At 46.6% G+C, this 13,503-nt stretch overlaps 1 protein-coding gene across 1 annotated transcript in view; it reads right to left on the bottom strand.

Annotated features, from left to right (window-relative positions):
• Positions 1–4,528: 4,528 nt before the first annotated feature.
• B4galt1 (beta-1,4-galactosyltransferase 1) overlaps positions 4,529–13,503 on the bottom strand; it is a 50,108-nt gene continuing 41,133 nt past the window's right edge. The window contains exons 3-6 of the mRNA XM_005078859.4: positions 12,823–13,010; positions 9,794–9,916; positions 7,682–7,786; positions 4,529–7,270 (exon numbers count right to left, since the gene is read on the bottom strand). Coding sequence (XP_005078916.1) covers positions 7,138–7,270; positions 7,682–7,786; positions 9,794–9,916; positions 12,823–13,010 — 549 coding nt within the window. The 3' untranslated portion in view covers positions 4,529–7,137. The remainder of the gene's footprint in view (positions 7,271–7,681; positions 7,787–9,793; positions 9,917–12,822; positions 13,011–13,503) is intronic.

The raw sequence follows: 13,503 nt of genomic DNA, 5'->3' as shown, positions 1-13,503 counted from the left end.
GTACGTCACTGGGCTTTGTTTTTGTTTTTTTTTTTATCTGCATTTCCACTGAGAGTCTTCTCTCCAAAGTCCAGCTGCAATGGACCTGATGTGGAGCTTGGTTCCTGGATCGCCTTCCCCCAGGAGCTGAATAGAGACCAGTCCACACTCCACCCCCTTCCCGTGACTCTCCCGCAGGTCCCTCCCTCGGCTGAGCTTAGGAGGGGGCTCATCAACAAGCTGATTTGAAAAGGTAAAAGGTGGATTGGAGGAAAGAAGAGCAGAGACAAAGGAGTATCTGGGGGTGGGGATGCCACAATCAGCACAGACCAAAGGGAGGGGATACCCTCAAGCCTCTCCAGACCTTTCCTTAGCAGGTAGAAAAACACCTCACCCTAAAGTGCAGGCTGGGTGGAGGGCAGGGTTGGTCCTGCTGTTGTCACAAATGAAAATGAAGTTACAGTGAATTTATCCACATCACAGACCAGAGAATTGGGAGGTTCTCTGTTGGGAGGGCAGAGCTACACAGGAGACCAGGGGTGGGTTCTGAGAGCAGCTCACAAAAAATCAAAAGCAAAGTAGGGTGTGCGCATTGTGTGTGTGTGTCGCAGTGTGTGTGTGTGTGTGTGTGTGCGTGTGCGTGTGCGCACTCAGGAGGCAGAGGCAGATTTCTGAATTTGAGGCCTGGTTTACAAAGTGAGTTCCAAGAAAAGTCAGGACCATACAGAGAGACCCTGTCTTGAAAAACAAACAACAACTGATGGGGGAAGTCCTGTGTATATGTCAATAAAGCCCTGTTGGCCAATAGGGAACCAAGATAGGTGGGACTAGGAATCCAAGAGGACTCTGGGTAGGAGAAACACAGAGAGTCGAGATGTAACACCATGTGGTAGGAAGCCGGGAAACTTCTCCGGTAAGAGAAATACTTAGATTAACAATTATGGGGTAATTACTTAAGTCAGAGCTAGCCAGTAAGAAACAAGCAAGGCCAACACTTCATAATTAATATAGCCTCCTGTGTGTTTATTTGGGACTGATGCTGCTCTGGAACCAGGCTGGCGGGAAGGCTTCCCTTTACAAACAACAACAAACAAAACAGAACAAAAAAGACTGGAGAGGTCTGGAAGGGAAACTGATTTGCCCAGAGTCACACAGCAAGGGCGAAGGCAGAGACAGCCAGTACAGTAGTAATGACCGTGGTTTGTGTGCTTTCTGCCTTCCCCTGTAACAATCTGTAACGGGCTGCTGCCCTTCCCCTTCAGTCACCATGGCCTGTGTCTGGGTGATATACGCATGTCCTCAGGAACCTCTGAGTTTGGTCTAATAATGTTTACCCAGTGACACTATACCCACAAAAGTCAGTGACCGTGACCTTTGCATGGGTCAGCCCCACAAGAATGCCGCAGCTATATTCCCTGCCGGGGGACATGGTCAAAGGAGGAAACGAGGCTTGGCTGGAAGAACTGGCTCAGCCAGATCTCATTTCCTTTCTGACTAGGTAAGAAGTTCCAGTTCTTTTTTTCTTCCAGACAGGGCCTCACTGAGTAGTCCAGGTTGGTCTCAAACTCAGAGATCCACTCAGCCTCCTGAGTGCTGAGACTACATGTATGTGCCAACACGCCTATTCATTCTGCCCTTTTAACCTTACAAACTGCCAAGGCCCGTGTCACTGTGGTTGATGGGACACACACTTGGTCTTTGCCCTGAAAACTTTCCTGCCTTTCTTAGCAGTAGTGGCAGGGACTTTAGATCTCACATTTGGCTTTGCTCCTGGCACGCATTCCTTGGACTCGCCTTCAGGACACACATGTCCTTTGTTTTAGGAAGTAACTTCTGGTGGACTCCTGGATGGAAGCTGACCACTAGGAAGACGAAATCATGAGGAGAATGCAGGAACTTGCATCCTTCTCAACCCAGTCACACCAGGAGTAATGACAGGCTAAATAAAGGTTTGGCAGATCACAAATGGGTCACCTGTAATCAGCATCATAAGATGAAGCCTTCAGAACTTCCCAAAAGAACAGTGTTTGAGTGACCCTCCGGATAGATAACACAGGGAGATGTCTGGGGGTACACTCAGAGAAGGCTTGGGGTTCCCTTCCCCTTCCCACAGGCCTGACCCTGTGTGTGTGTGTGTGTGTGTGTGTGTGTGTGTGTACGCGTGCACGGACGGCCAGAGGACGACACTGGGTTTTTTTCTTCTCTCTATAGCTGAGGTTACAGCCATGCCTAGCTTTTTACACGGATTCTGGGAATTCAAATTCAGGTTCTCACACTTGTACAGAAAGCCCTCTTATCTACTGAGCCATCTCTCCAGACCCAATATCCTCTGCTACTACTTATATTTATTATTGTTGAACCCAGAGTTTCACTTACACAAGGCAAGTGGTCAACTACTGAAATATTTCTTTCTTCTTCTTTTTATTTTTCTGAGACAGGGTTTCTCTGTAGCTTTGGAGGCTGTCCTGGAACTTGTTCTGCAGACCAGGCTGGCCTCGAACTTACAGAGATCCACCTGCCTCTATCTACCACCCGAGTGATAGGATTAAAGGTGTGTACCACCACCACCCGGTCACTACTAAGCTATTTCAAGTTTCTTTCTGTATTTCTGAGACAGTGTCTCACTAGTCTGTTCAAGCAGGCCCCGACCTTTTGTGATTCTCCTGGGTCAGCCCTGAGTGCTCAAGATTACAGGCCTGGATGGAGCTATCGCTTTATAACAAGTTGTAAATGTATGCTTCCCTGAGTTCCGTGCACCATCCTGGCAAATTACTTGACCCTGCAGCAAAGATCCTGGGGATTTACAGCCAGCTGGTCAGGAGTGCAGGTCACAACCTATTAACTTGCTGTTAGTGTTGGAGGTAGGACAATCTTGTGGTTGAGTCATTAGCCTGTGGCATGCAATTGTGACTTCAGAATGAGTTACACTAGAGAGAGTCCATACACCTGGTGTCAGATGTGAAATGCTGAGAGAAGTCATGTGTGAGAAGGAAAATACATTTTTTTTTGGTTTTTTTTTACGAGACAGGATTTCTCTGTATTGTTTTGGAGGCTGTCGGACCAGCCCAGCCTTGAACTCACAGAGATCCACCTGCCTCTGCCTCCCCAGTGTTGGGATTAAAGGTGTGTACCACCACCACCTGGCTAATACATTGTTTTTTCATTGTGCTCTATGAGAACACTGTCAAAAGTCCCGAGTGCATCATGTTGGAAGGTCACATCAGAATATTTCCTATGGATTCTTAGGTTAGAAGCCACTGTATTCCTCCAGTAGTGTAGCTAACCCAGATGGTCCCGGGGTGACTAACCAATGTTCGTTTTTCTTGCCTCATTCTCGTAGGACAGCCAGAACAGCATCTCCGGCACACTGACAACTTTGGCCTGTTTCAAGTCTAGTCAGCCAGCCTACGAGAGGCTGTGGTGCCTGACATGGGGTAAAAGAGGACACACCTGGGATGTACTGTTTTAAGTAACTGGTCAAGATGCTTTTCTAATAGTCCCGGGGTAACGAGGACATTCTAAAGAGACACTCCTGGCAGGGCTAAAGAGATGGCTCAGTGGTTAAGAGCACATACTGTTCTTGCAGAGGACCCACATTTGGTTCCCAGCAACCACTTCAGGCTGCTCACAACCTCCTCTATCTCAAGCTCTAGAGGATATGCTGCCCTCTGTTGGCCTCCCCGGACACCTGCACGCACGTGTGCATACACACATAACCCTAATTCAAAATACAAACAAATCTTAAGTGAGGGAGAGGGAGAGACACTTCTGTCCCTTCCTTTAGGAATCACATTACAGTGACAATGCACCCCAGGGAACTGGAATTTTCTCCCGAATCTCATGCTGGGAGGAAAAGGCTAACTTGTCAGCCAGAGAGGAAATGTGTCTCCTGGAAAGAGATTTCCCACACTGCTAGCAGATGACTTGGAAGGAGAGACTAGAGCTGAAGACAATGGAGATAGGTGGGACCACTCCTTGATAAGGACTGTTCTGCAGTGCATTATCTCCTGCCCTCTACTTCAACCTAAGCACACAGTAGGAAGCCAAAGACTTGGGGCAGGACCTCTTAAGTACCCACACTGAACAAATCTCCATTTCCTGCTTTTCACTGTGACCTGTTTAACTGGCTTATTGAGAGCTGGTGGCTCTTAGGTTCTGATCCCCTAACTCTATAATACTAGTTTAAACTCTCTGGGCTGACAAGAACCCCAACATGGGAAAATAGCGTGTAATTTACACTGTGACTCCCTTGCACTGATGGCCCTCAGACCAATCCTGATGTTTGTTGAGAATGGCAGACTTTGGTCAGAGTACTGCTAGGGACAGTTTTATTTTGAACTGGGAATAGAATCTATGTAGTGAGTACCTGTTTAAACATATCATCTGTTTTAAGTCTACAGTAAATAGTCTCTACATTATATCTTCTCACTGTCAGATAAGAAGAATGAAGGTTCTATGAGGAAACTCACGAATTCTCAGAGGCATGTGTAGCCTGTTGCTGCCCTCTTCCCTCTCTACCCAACCCCTTAAATTAGAAGAGAAATCACACTTACAAAGATAGGGTCATTTATTCATGTTATATTACTGCATTTCAAAGGCAAAAATACAGATGTCTGTTCTGAACATCAAGGTCAGAGACAGCTCCCCCACACCAGCCCCTAGGCCCAGTGGTAAATACACACATTTGCATACACAGCATATCAAAGTACATACACAGCATCACAGGTATCTAGAACAGCTCAGTGGTCAGTGTGGACCCTGCCAGGCTGAAGGCCAGCAGAGCATTTCCTTTGACTTCCTGTGCCACTGGTATTTCCCAAAGCCACTCTACACAGGTCAACAGCAAACAAAGACAGAGACAGGCACAGCATGAGACACGGGGATCTGAACTCGCAGGCCAAGGAAATGCTCCCTGACTCCTCAATCCTCCAGGCCCCAAACAGGAGGCTGACATCGGCATCTCCTGGGCAGGGCAAATGTCCATGCCCAGCAGCATCTTAGTTGTGCACGGGCCCCGAGGTGACCCGGAGAATACTGGAAGGAGGAGGAACAGGCAAGACAATTTCCCTTGGTTCTGCAATTGAACTACATTTGACATGAAGAAAACCCAAGAGGAACAGCATTGAGAAAAGGCAGCTTTGCTTTAGGAGGCAAGGAGGTGACACAGACACCGCCACCCAGCATCTGTCTCCCTTCTTTTAAGGCACTTTGGAAAAGTCGGGATCTGGGGACAGAAGAAAAGTCCTCTCCATTTCCCCCAAGCCCTCTCACTGCAGCAGTATCGGTTTCAGTGACCTGCTAGGGGGATGGGCCATGGAGGGGGCACAGATCTTGCACAGCCTGACTGCTTTGGCTGGGGATAAGTCTCTAACCCACACATTAGGAAAGCTTCCGGAACGAGCAGCAAGTCAGCACTGTGATGCTCAGAGCAATGAAGGCACAGGAAGGATCAGAGCCATCCCTCCTCTCGGCATCTACCCAGGCTGCCACAAGGAAGAAGGGGGCTTAGCTCTGGGATTAGACTGCGAATCTTAGGGTGTCAACCCAGGCTGCCTCTTTTAAGCCCTCCCAGCCTGATGCTCTCGATACCTCCAGACACTGCACACCAGCACAGGTGAGTTTGCGAATGACCCCTGTGGATTAGACTGAGGAGGGGCAGCACCTGCTGAAACCCTGAGTGGTGATGAGGGACTTTGTAGGCACCAGGATTCTCAGGAAGGAGGAGGTGTGGGTTCCGGTGAACTTTCTAGGTCTCTAATTAAAAGGCACAATCATGCTGGAGAATGAAGTCTGACCTGAGTGCCACGGGAACTTGTGGGGAAGGAAGCCGAGGAAAAAGAGCAAGAGGGAGTAAGAACTGGTTACTTTGGGTGGGTCAGGGAGTGTGGCACGAGGCTCTGAGGGACGGTGAACAACCTGACTGCTATGATTTCTCAACCCCACAGCCTAGGGCCCTGAGAGGTCAGTTCTAGAAGGCTGAGGGTCCCTCCACCAGGCCCACCTGGGGGAGTGGAGGGAGAGTTGTTCCAGGCAGGCAGAGGCCGTCTCCCACATGCCTGACCCAGAGTCTGGAGGATGATGCTGACCTGTAGGCTTTGCCCTCACCAGGGGACCTGAGGGTAATTTTGCTCTGCCTGCCTGCCGGCCAAATCAGAGGCTCACTTGTGACCACTACAGCATACATTATTTTTCTCCCTAAAAAACACTCAGTTCCTTCCCCACATTTAAAATACTACAATAAAAATACATAGGAAATTCAAGTTTACATAGCATGCCTAGAAAAATAAATTGTCATGACTTAACACTCAATAGCTATTCCAATTTGGATCAACACAAAATCAAGCTATAGAGTAATTAGAAGATCTCGATTTATTTTTTAAAACACCACAAACTGCTTCTTAAAAAACAAACAAACAAACATCCCCAAAGCTTTACATTCAGAAACCAGCCAGGGATCTGGAGACAGGCCATGTGGGTGAGAGGAGCTGAGGTCCCCACTCTGAGTGCAAGGCCTCAGACTCCACACACTAACAGGGCACCAAGTTCCAGGATCAAGTTTTAAATTCTTTTGCTAAGAACACACACATACACACACACACACACACACACACACACACACACACACACACACACACACACAGTGATTGCAATAGTTGCATACCATTGAGAGAACATAGGACAGGGACAGAACATGAGACTGACTGAAATTTTGATTTTTGTATAAAAAAATTCAAGAGTATCACATCAATCTGAATCCAGCAGCAGTCTTCAATTTGTCGTGAAGTCTGAACATCACAGATTAAAGCAAAGTTCTTATCCATTTCAGGATTTAGCAGTTTCACCAGTGGGAATGTGATCCACAGCCACTAAGTTCTGAGTTGTTTACAGTTCTGTTTCTTTGGAGGTGACACAATGGACATGTCCAAGAAGCCTCCAAATGCTTTTACACTGACAAACGCCTTGCAGAATTTCATCCAGTGCCAAGCCAGGTTGGGGTGAATGTTGCATTCGCCATGGGCATCTGGAAAGGTGTCTGAATGACAGCAAGGAACACTATCATTCAGATTGTACAAATGAGAGGGACCAGCCCAGTCTACTGGCAGAGACACACATCTGAGGCCCCTGGCCATTTTCAGGTCTCTTATTCGTTCCAAAATGCTATCTTGGTGTCCCAATGTCCACTGTGATTTTGGTAAATAATGGGTATCTCTCTACGTCCAACACCTTGTATGTAAGTGAGTTCAAACCATCAAACCGCATAGTTTCCTTTGTGTGAGCAATCCGGTCAAACCTACCAGGAGAAAAGTGCAAAGGGAGAATCATGAATCTTAAGAAGCTGGTCAACATCTGAACATCTTCCCCAACAGCCCCTGCCCAGGACAGTTACCACAGATGGAATACCTCTACCTCACTGGAGGAACAGGGCCCTGAGCGAAGCCTGACTAGAGCCTGCCCCACTTGAAAGGAGGGAGAGTGAGTTAGAATGAGGAGGAAGCTGGAAAGATGACCCTGGCTACTCGAGTAGAGGAAACCCACACGGTGGGTCACAAGTCCGATTCCAGAGAACCAGATGACCATTTCTGACCTCCGAGGGCAGCAGGAGCACATGTAGTGCACATACTTACATGCAGGTAAAACACTCATATACATAAAAAAATAAATCTAACATAAACATAAATACAAAAGAACACAGAGAACATACCTCTGAGGATTGGGCTCATTTTTCTTGTCTCTTGAGTGTCGTATCATGCGACACCTTCCGACTACAGCATTTGGGCGTGATATAGACATTCCCTTATGAACTATTCTGCAAAGAATAAACAGACAGCCATTACCGTAGTTGTCATAAGGCTTGGGTCTAGTAGCTCAGCTGCAAGATTGTGGAGTCTTCCATGTACCTAAAAGCTGCTCACTAAGCCCAACCCCTCAGCATCATACTGGTACACAGCCCACGAAGACTTCAGTTAAAATTTAGACTCCTTCCCAATATCCTGAAATGACAGATTTGTAGTGTTTGACTCATTAATGCCCCAAAACCAAGTTAGGGGGAGACTGGCCGATCTGGATGAGCTGCAAGTCTGTGGCAGTGTTTTCCCTGCGGGCTCATCCTCGTGTCTGGCATGGTTAGCAGGTGCATAAAGCTTTTGCCTCTTTCCCCTTCTTTCTAGTCCTGCTCGCAATGCCCCAACCCTTCTGACTGTTCAGGTCTGTGGTATACCATGAGCCCTTGCACTGCCACAGCAGTCCAGAGAGGCTTGGCCAGGTAAGGTTCTGTGGAAGTAGGTGTGTCTGGCTGAACCCTGTGTCAAGGTTCTTTGCATCTTCCCTGCTGGATGGGCCTTGACGTGTTCTGTATGCAATAGATGTTCAAGGTGGGCATGCTTGGTAACCAGTTTGCACACTCTAATACTCAAGTTTCTTTCAAGACCCTTATTAAGGACTTGGAGCTTTGACAAGCTCTCACATACAGGTAACCTTTAATGGCATGGATGCTATTCTGACAGACACCTTCTGCTAACTCATCAAATGTATTCCAATTCAAGTAATGGGTTCAGATTGGCTCCTAGATGAATTTTACCACCAGCAACCTACAGGAGACAGGTCTGCCAGGTTTAAAAGTGTCTGGGGATGTGAATGTGGCAAGATAGGCCACAGCATAATGAGCATGGACCAGGTTCCACACAGGCTCACTAAACTATTGTCTTTGCTTTGTTTGTTTGTTTGTTTTTTGAGAAGGGTCTCACTATGTAGCTCTGGCTGCCCTGGAACCCACTCAATAGAGCAGGCTGGCCTCAAACTCACAGAGATCTGCCTGCTCTGCCTCCCAAGTGCTCCACGATGCTTGGCTGATGTATTTTATTTTTAATTATTTGTGTGTGTGTGTGTGTGTGTGTGTGTGTGTGAGTGCAGATGCCTGCAGACCTCAGAAAAAGGTATTGGATCCTCTGGAGCTCGAGTTACAGGCAGCTGTGAGACACCTAAACCTAAGATGGGTGCTGGGAACAAAACTTGGGTTCTCTGCAAGAGTAGTATGTGCTTTTGACTACTGAGTCATCACTCCAGCCCCGTTTTCTGTCTTTTCTTATTTGTGGTTAAAATATTCCAAAATAAAAATATGGCTTAAAGATTCCGTGGGAGGAACTTGCTTTACAAAAAAGGGACTACAATAAGATGCAAAGTCTCCTTTTAAAAAGGGCCTCAAAGTTGGGTGGTGGTGGCACACGCCTTTAAACCCAGCACTCAGGAGGCAGAGGCAGGCGGATCTCTGTGAGTTTGAAGCCAGCCTGGCCTACAGAGCGAGTTCCAGGCTCCAAAGCAATACAGAGAAACCCTGTCGAAAAACAAAACAAAACAAAACAACAACAAAAGAGCCTCAAATCTGGGGCGACCTCACCAGAGAGTGCTGGGGTCACAGATGCACTCACTGCCGCACCTGGCTTTGGAGGCTTCTGAGTTCAAGTCTCACTTGCATGGGAAAGTGCGTTACCCACTGAGCCATCTCCTTGGCCCTTTCACATAGGACACAGGTTTGCCTCCTGGGTACAGAAAGTCCATGCAGGAAGTAACCCTGCCCTTCCATCCATCCCGCTGCCACCTTACACTTTCCAAAGCTGTTCTAAAAACCCCAGAAGCTCACTTTTCTAAAGACTCTGCTAAGCACCTGTAGGACCTACAAAACATGGACCTCAGCACAGGGGCTGAGTGGGGACTGCTTCCTCCTGGGTACTAATCCTTCCAGAATACCTGAGTACTGACTCAAAAACCAGAAGGAAAGCCTAAGAGACCAGAAAGAGACAGAAACTGTGAGCATTACCTGTTAAAAATGTCATCATCTTCTCCTCCCCAGCCCCAATAATTATTAGGAAATCCATTGATGGCAAGAAACTGTTGTTTGCTGAGAGCAGAGACACCTCCAAAGTACTGGACGTAAGGCAGCCTGGAGAGAAAGCACATACACAGAGGTCCATGGTTAGTAAGCTCTGACTCCAAGTAATGACTGGAATACACCAACGTTTTTCCACTTTGAGACAAGGTCTATGTATCCCTGGATGGTCTGCGACTCACTATGTAGACCAGGCTGGCCTTGAATACACAGAGATCTTCCCACCTGTCTCCCAAGTCTAGGATTAAAGGCACCTGGCCATGTGAATATTTTTGAATTTTTTTCCTTAGGCACTGGGAGGAAATCATTGTTAAATTTCTCTCCACACCGCCTTTAAAAACCCAGTTTACTTGGTCACCATCTTTCCGATCCAGACCCTAACAAAAACCGTTCCTCTGGTGTTTAATTTGCTTTATCAGGGTTCAGATTATCTTAGACACACAGATATGTAGACTCTCTTTTTCTAAGAGTACGGTATTGTACCTATGGTTCTCTAGAAAACAGTCAGTTACAGGGAGGCTAAGCAGCTCTTCTTCTGTGGCTCTGGAATCTGTTTTCCGTGTACCTTGTTCCTGCAAAGATGTCCTCATTCAGGCTGCCCTGCCCACTGTCACACCGTGCTCCTTTGTTCTTCTTATCCCAAAGGCCCAAGGTTTGAACACTGACCCTAACAATGGCAGCTATATCTTTGGAAACCGCCTAGATTTTCTACTTTATCCTGACATAGTTAGATGATGAACCTACTTTTCCGCATTTCCAAGTACTGGGACACTGGGAGATTTTGTCCTTCTATACCCTTTTCATCTTAACATCTTCATGGTTAGGAAGGATGACTCAGCCCCAAAGGCCATATAAAGGTCTGTCCAAGGGCCCTCGAAAGGCTTCAGTTTCCTTTTACCCTAATACAACTCCAAATTACACTTAGGTTGCTACTGGACTCCAAAGAGACTGAGAACCATCTAAGGAAAACACCAGCCAAACCATACAGAACACACACAACTGAAAATCAGTAGTGGCTCCTTTTACTTTTGAAGAGGAAGCTGTGTGTGGAGAAAAGTTCTCACTTTGTATCCCAGGCTAGCCTTGAACTCACAATTCTCCTGCCTTACTTGGCCTCCCAAGTGCTAAGATTACAGTTATGTGCCACAGTGCTTGGAACTCGGAACCCTTCATCACACACACCACACACATCACTCACTAAGTCGCCTAGGGTATCTTTGGACAGATGACCCTCCCAACCTCAGCCTCCAGTTGCTTCAATTACAGGCACAGAATACCTCACGGGTTCGGAAGGACTATTTTTCAAAGATCCCTGAGGTTCTGCGTGGATGAATCTAACGCAATGAATTCAGATTTAGATACTATCACTAAGGGATCAAAGCATCCATTTTTGGCACACCTCACACACCTTTCTTTTGGGGTCAAATGCAGAACTGGGATCTGAATCCAGGGCCTCAAGCATACCAGGCAACTGCTCTATCACTGAGCTATAGCTTCAGCTCCTATGCCTATACCTTTAATGCTGGTTAAAAGCAAAGGTGGCTAGACTAATAATTGGTCTTGTTAACCAGTACTGTCCTAGAAACAGATTTCTGTTTCAGTGGTACATACTATCTTGACTAGATTCAATTATGCTACCTCTGTTATTTCTCTTATCTACCTGCTCTATTTACCAAACACGGCAGGGTGTTCACAAGCCACCACTGGTGTTATGGTAATGAATTCAGTAGTTACTTGGGCCACACCATCACAATTCAAGAGAGGAATAAGAAGGGTCAGAGTACAAACCTGTTAAAGGGAAGGCATTCAAAAAGAAGGAAGGAAGACAAGAGGACACAGATTCATTCCTGGAGTCTAAATGTGATATTCTGTTTAGACCCCGAACAGTTCTGACATAGGGAGACCTGTGCTCTATGTGGTGCTATAGCTCTCAAGCCCCATCAAGCGAGGGAGGAAGAGAGGACAAGAAGAGCCAAGCCTGACAGAGAGCAGCTGTATTCACAAAGGCTCTCTGCACAGTATACTGGGACCCAGCCTAAACCCAAGGAGCTGCAGAACAGCTTCCTGTACCTTCATGTTTACTTAAGGAAGGGAAAGATGTCAAATATGATATGATACTTCAAAAATATTTCTATGCCTAGTGCAAACAAGGATGTCAACTGTGAAACAAAAAGCATATTTATTTACTCACTAACTTTTTTTTAAGACAGGGTCTTACTATGAAGCTCTGGCTGTCCTAAAACTAGGTATGTAGCCAGGCTAGCACAGGGTCTTACTATGAAGCTCTGGCTGTCCTAGAACTCAGTCTGTAGCCAGGCTAGCCTTGAACTGTAAAGATCCACCTGCCTCTGCCTCTGGAGTTCTGGAATTTAAAGGTATACATTTTTATACATGCATACACTATGGTCTGGCCCATTGTCTTTTAAGAGTAAACAACTGACTGTAAGGCTATGTTTTACATGTATCCATAAGGTTTGGATTACACTCCTGCCCCTGGGGACAGGAATATATGGCATCTTCACTAGCACTTTGATAGAACAGTTAGAGCCCCATGTTTGAGCAGAAGCCCAACTTCTTCTTGGAAACAGAACCGTATCTCTTTGACAAGATATCCAAGATATCCAAGCTCTAGAATCTGTGTATCTTGGGGGTCCACTTTGCTTCCCAAACTGTGGGGCAGAGGAGAGTAGAAGGTGAGGAAATCCAGTTGTGGGTCTGTTGGGTGCCCAAAGGTAAGAGCCACGCCTAACACTAATTAACTGTTATCAGGGTACACAGTAGCTACAGGCACTGCTGGACTCTCCTTCCCCAGCAATAAATGACTGCAGACTTTTAAAAAAAGCAACCATGTCTCAGAGGTGGCATTCTCCTGCAGAGCCTAAGGTACTCTAGAACTACATTTTTTAGACCACACTAAAATGTAGCACGTTTGCGGCAGGCTCTTGCTGAGTGTGTCTTACCTAAACCCAAACTTGTCCATTGCAACGGAAATGTGCCGTGGCTGTGCAAAACACCTGTAGGCATTATGGTCGTCCATCGGAATGAGGTCCACATCACTGAACACAAAGCAGTTGTAGTCATGGTCCTTCAAGGCCTCCTGGAAGCCAATGTTGAGGAGCTTGGCGCGATTGAACATGGTGTCTCCGGCCTGGTGTAGAGACAGAAGAGGAATGAGAATGCCCAAGACCTTCAGAGAGAACACTCACAAGGGTCAGTGACTTGTCTGCTACACGTGGCCATCAGTTAACTGGCCGACCTCATTTTTCTGCCCTTACTGCACAAATCAATACTGAGTGTCAACCCTCTGAGCCAACAATCCCATTTCCAGGAATCTGTTCAGGAGAAGGGCTTACATATGTGACAAAATGAATAATGTTGTTCCCTTTGAAGTGTGCAGCAGCAGACTGCAAACAGTTACATACCTAAGCATCCCTGGGAAACTGGCTAAACAACTCATGCATAGCCACATAATGGAAAAGAGCTGCTAAAAAAAAAAATAAGGGCCAGGTGTGGTGGTACACACATGTAATCTGGCTCCCAGGCACTTGAAGTATGTAGAATATGAGTCTGGGAGCAGCCAGGGCTAAACAGCAAATTCCAAAGCAGCTTGGGATACAGTAAGAGTCTGTTTTAAAAAATGT

This window comes from Mesocricetus auratus, unplaced genomic scaffold, assembly GCF_017639785.1.
Source record: "Mesocricetus auratus isolate SY011 unplaced genomic scaffold, BCM_Maur_2.0 Super-Scaffold_6730, whole genome shotgun sequence".
Classification (NCBI taxonomy): domain Eukaryota; kingdom Metazoa; phylum Chordata; class Mammalia; order Rodentia; family Cricetidae; genus Mesocricetus; species Mesocricetus auratus.
This window is presented reverse-complemented; position numbering and strand designations above follow the sequence as displayed.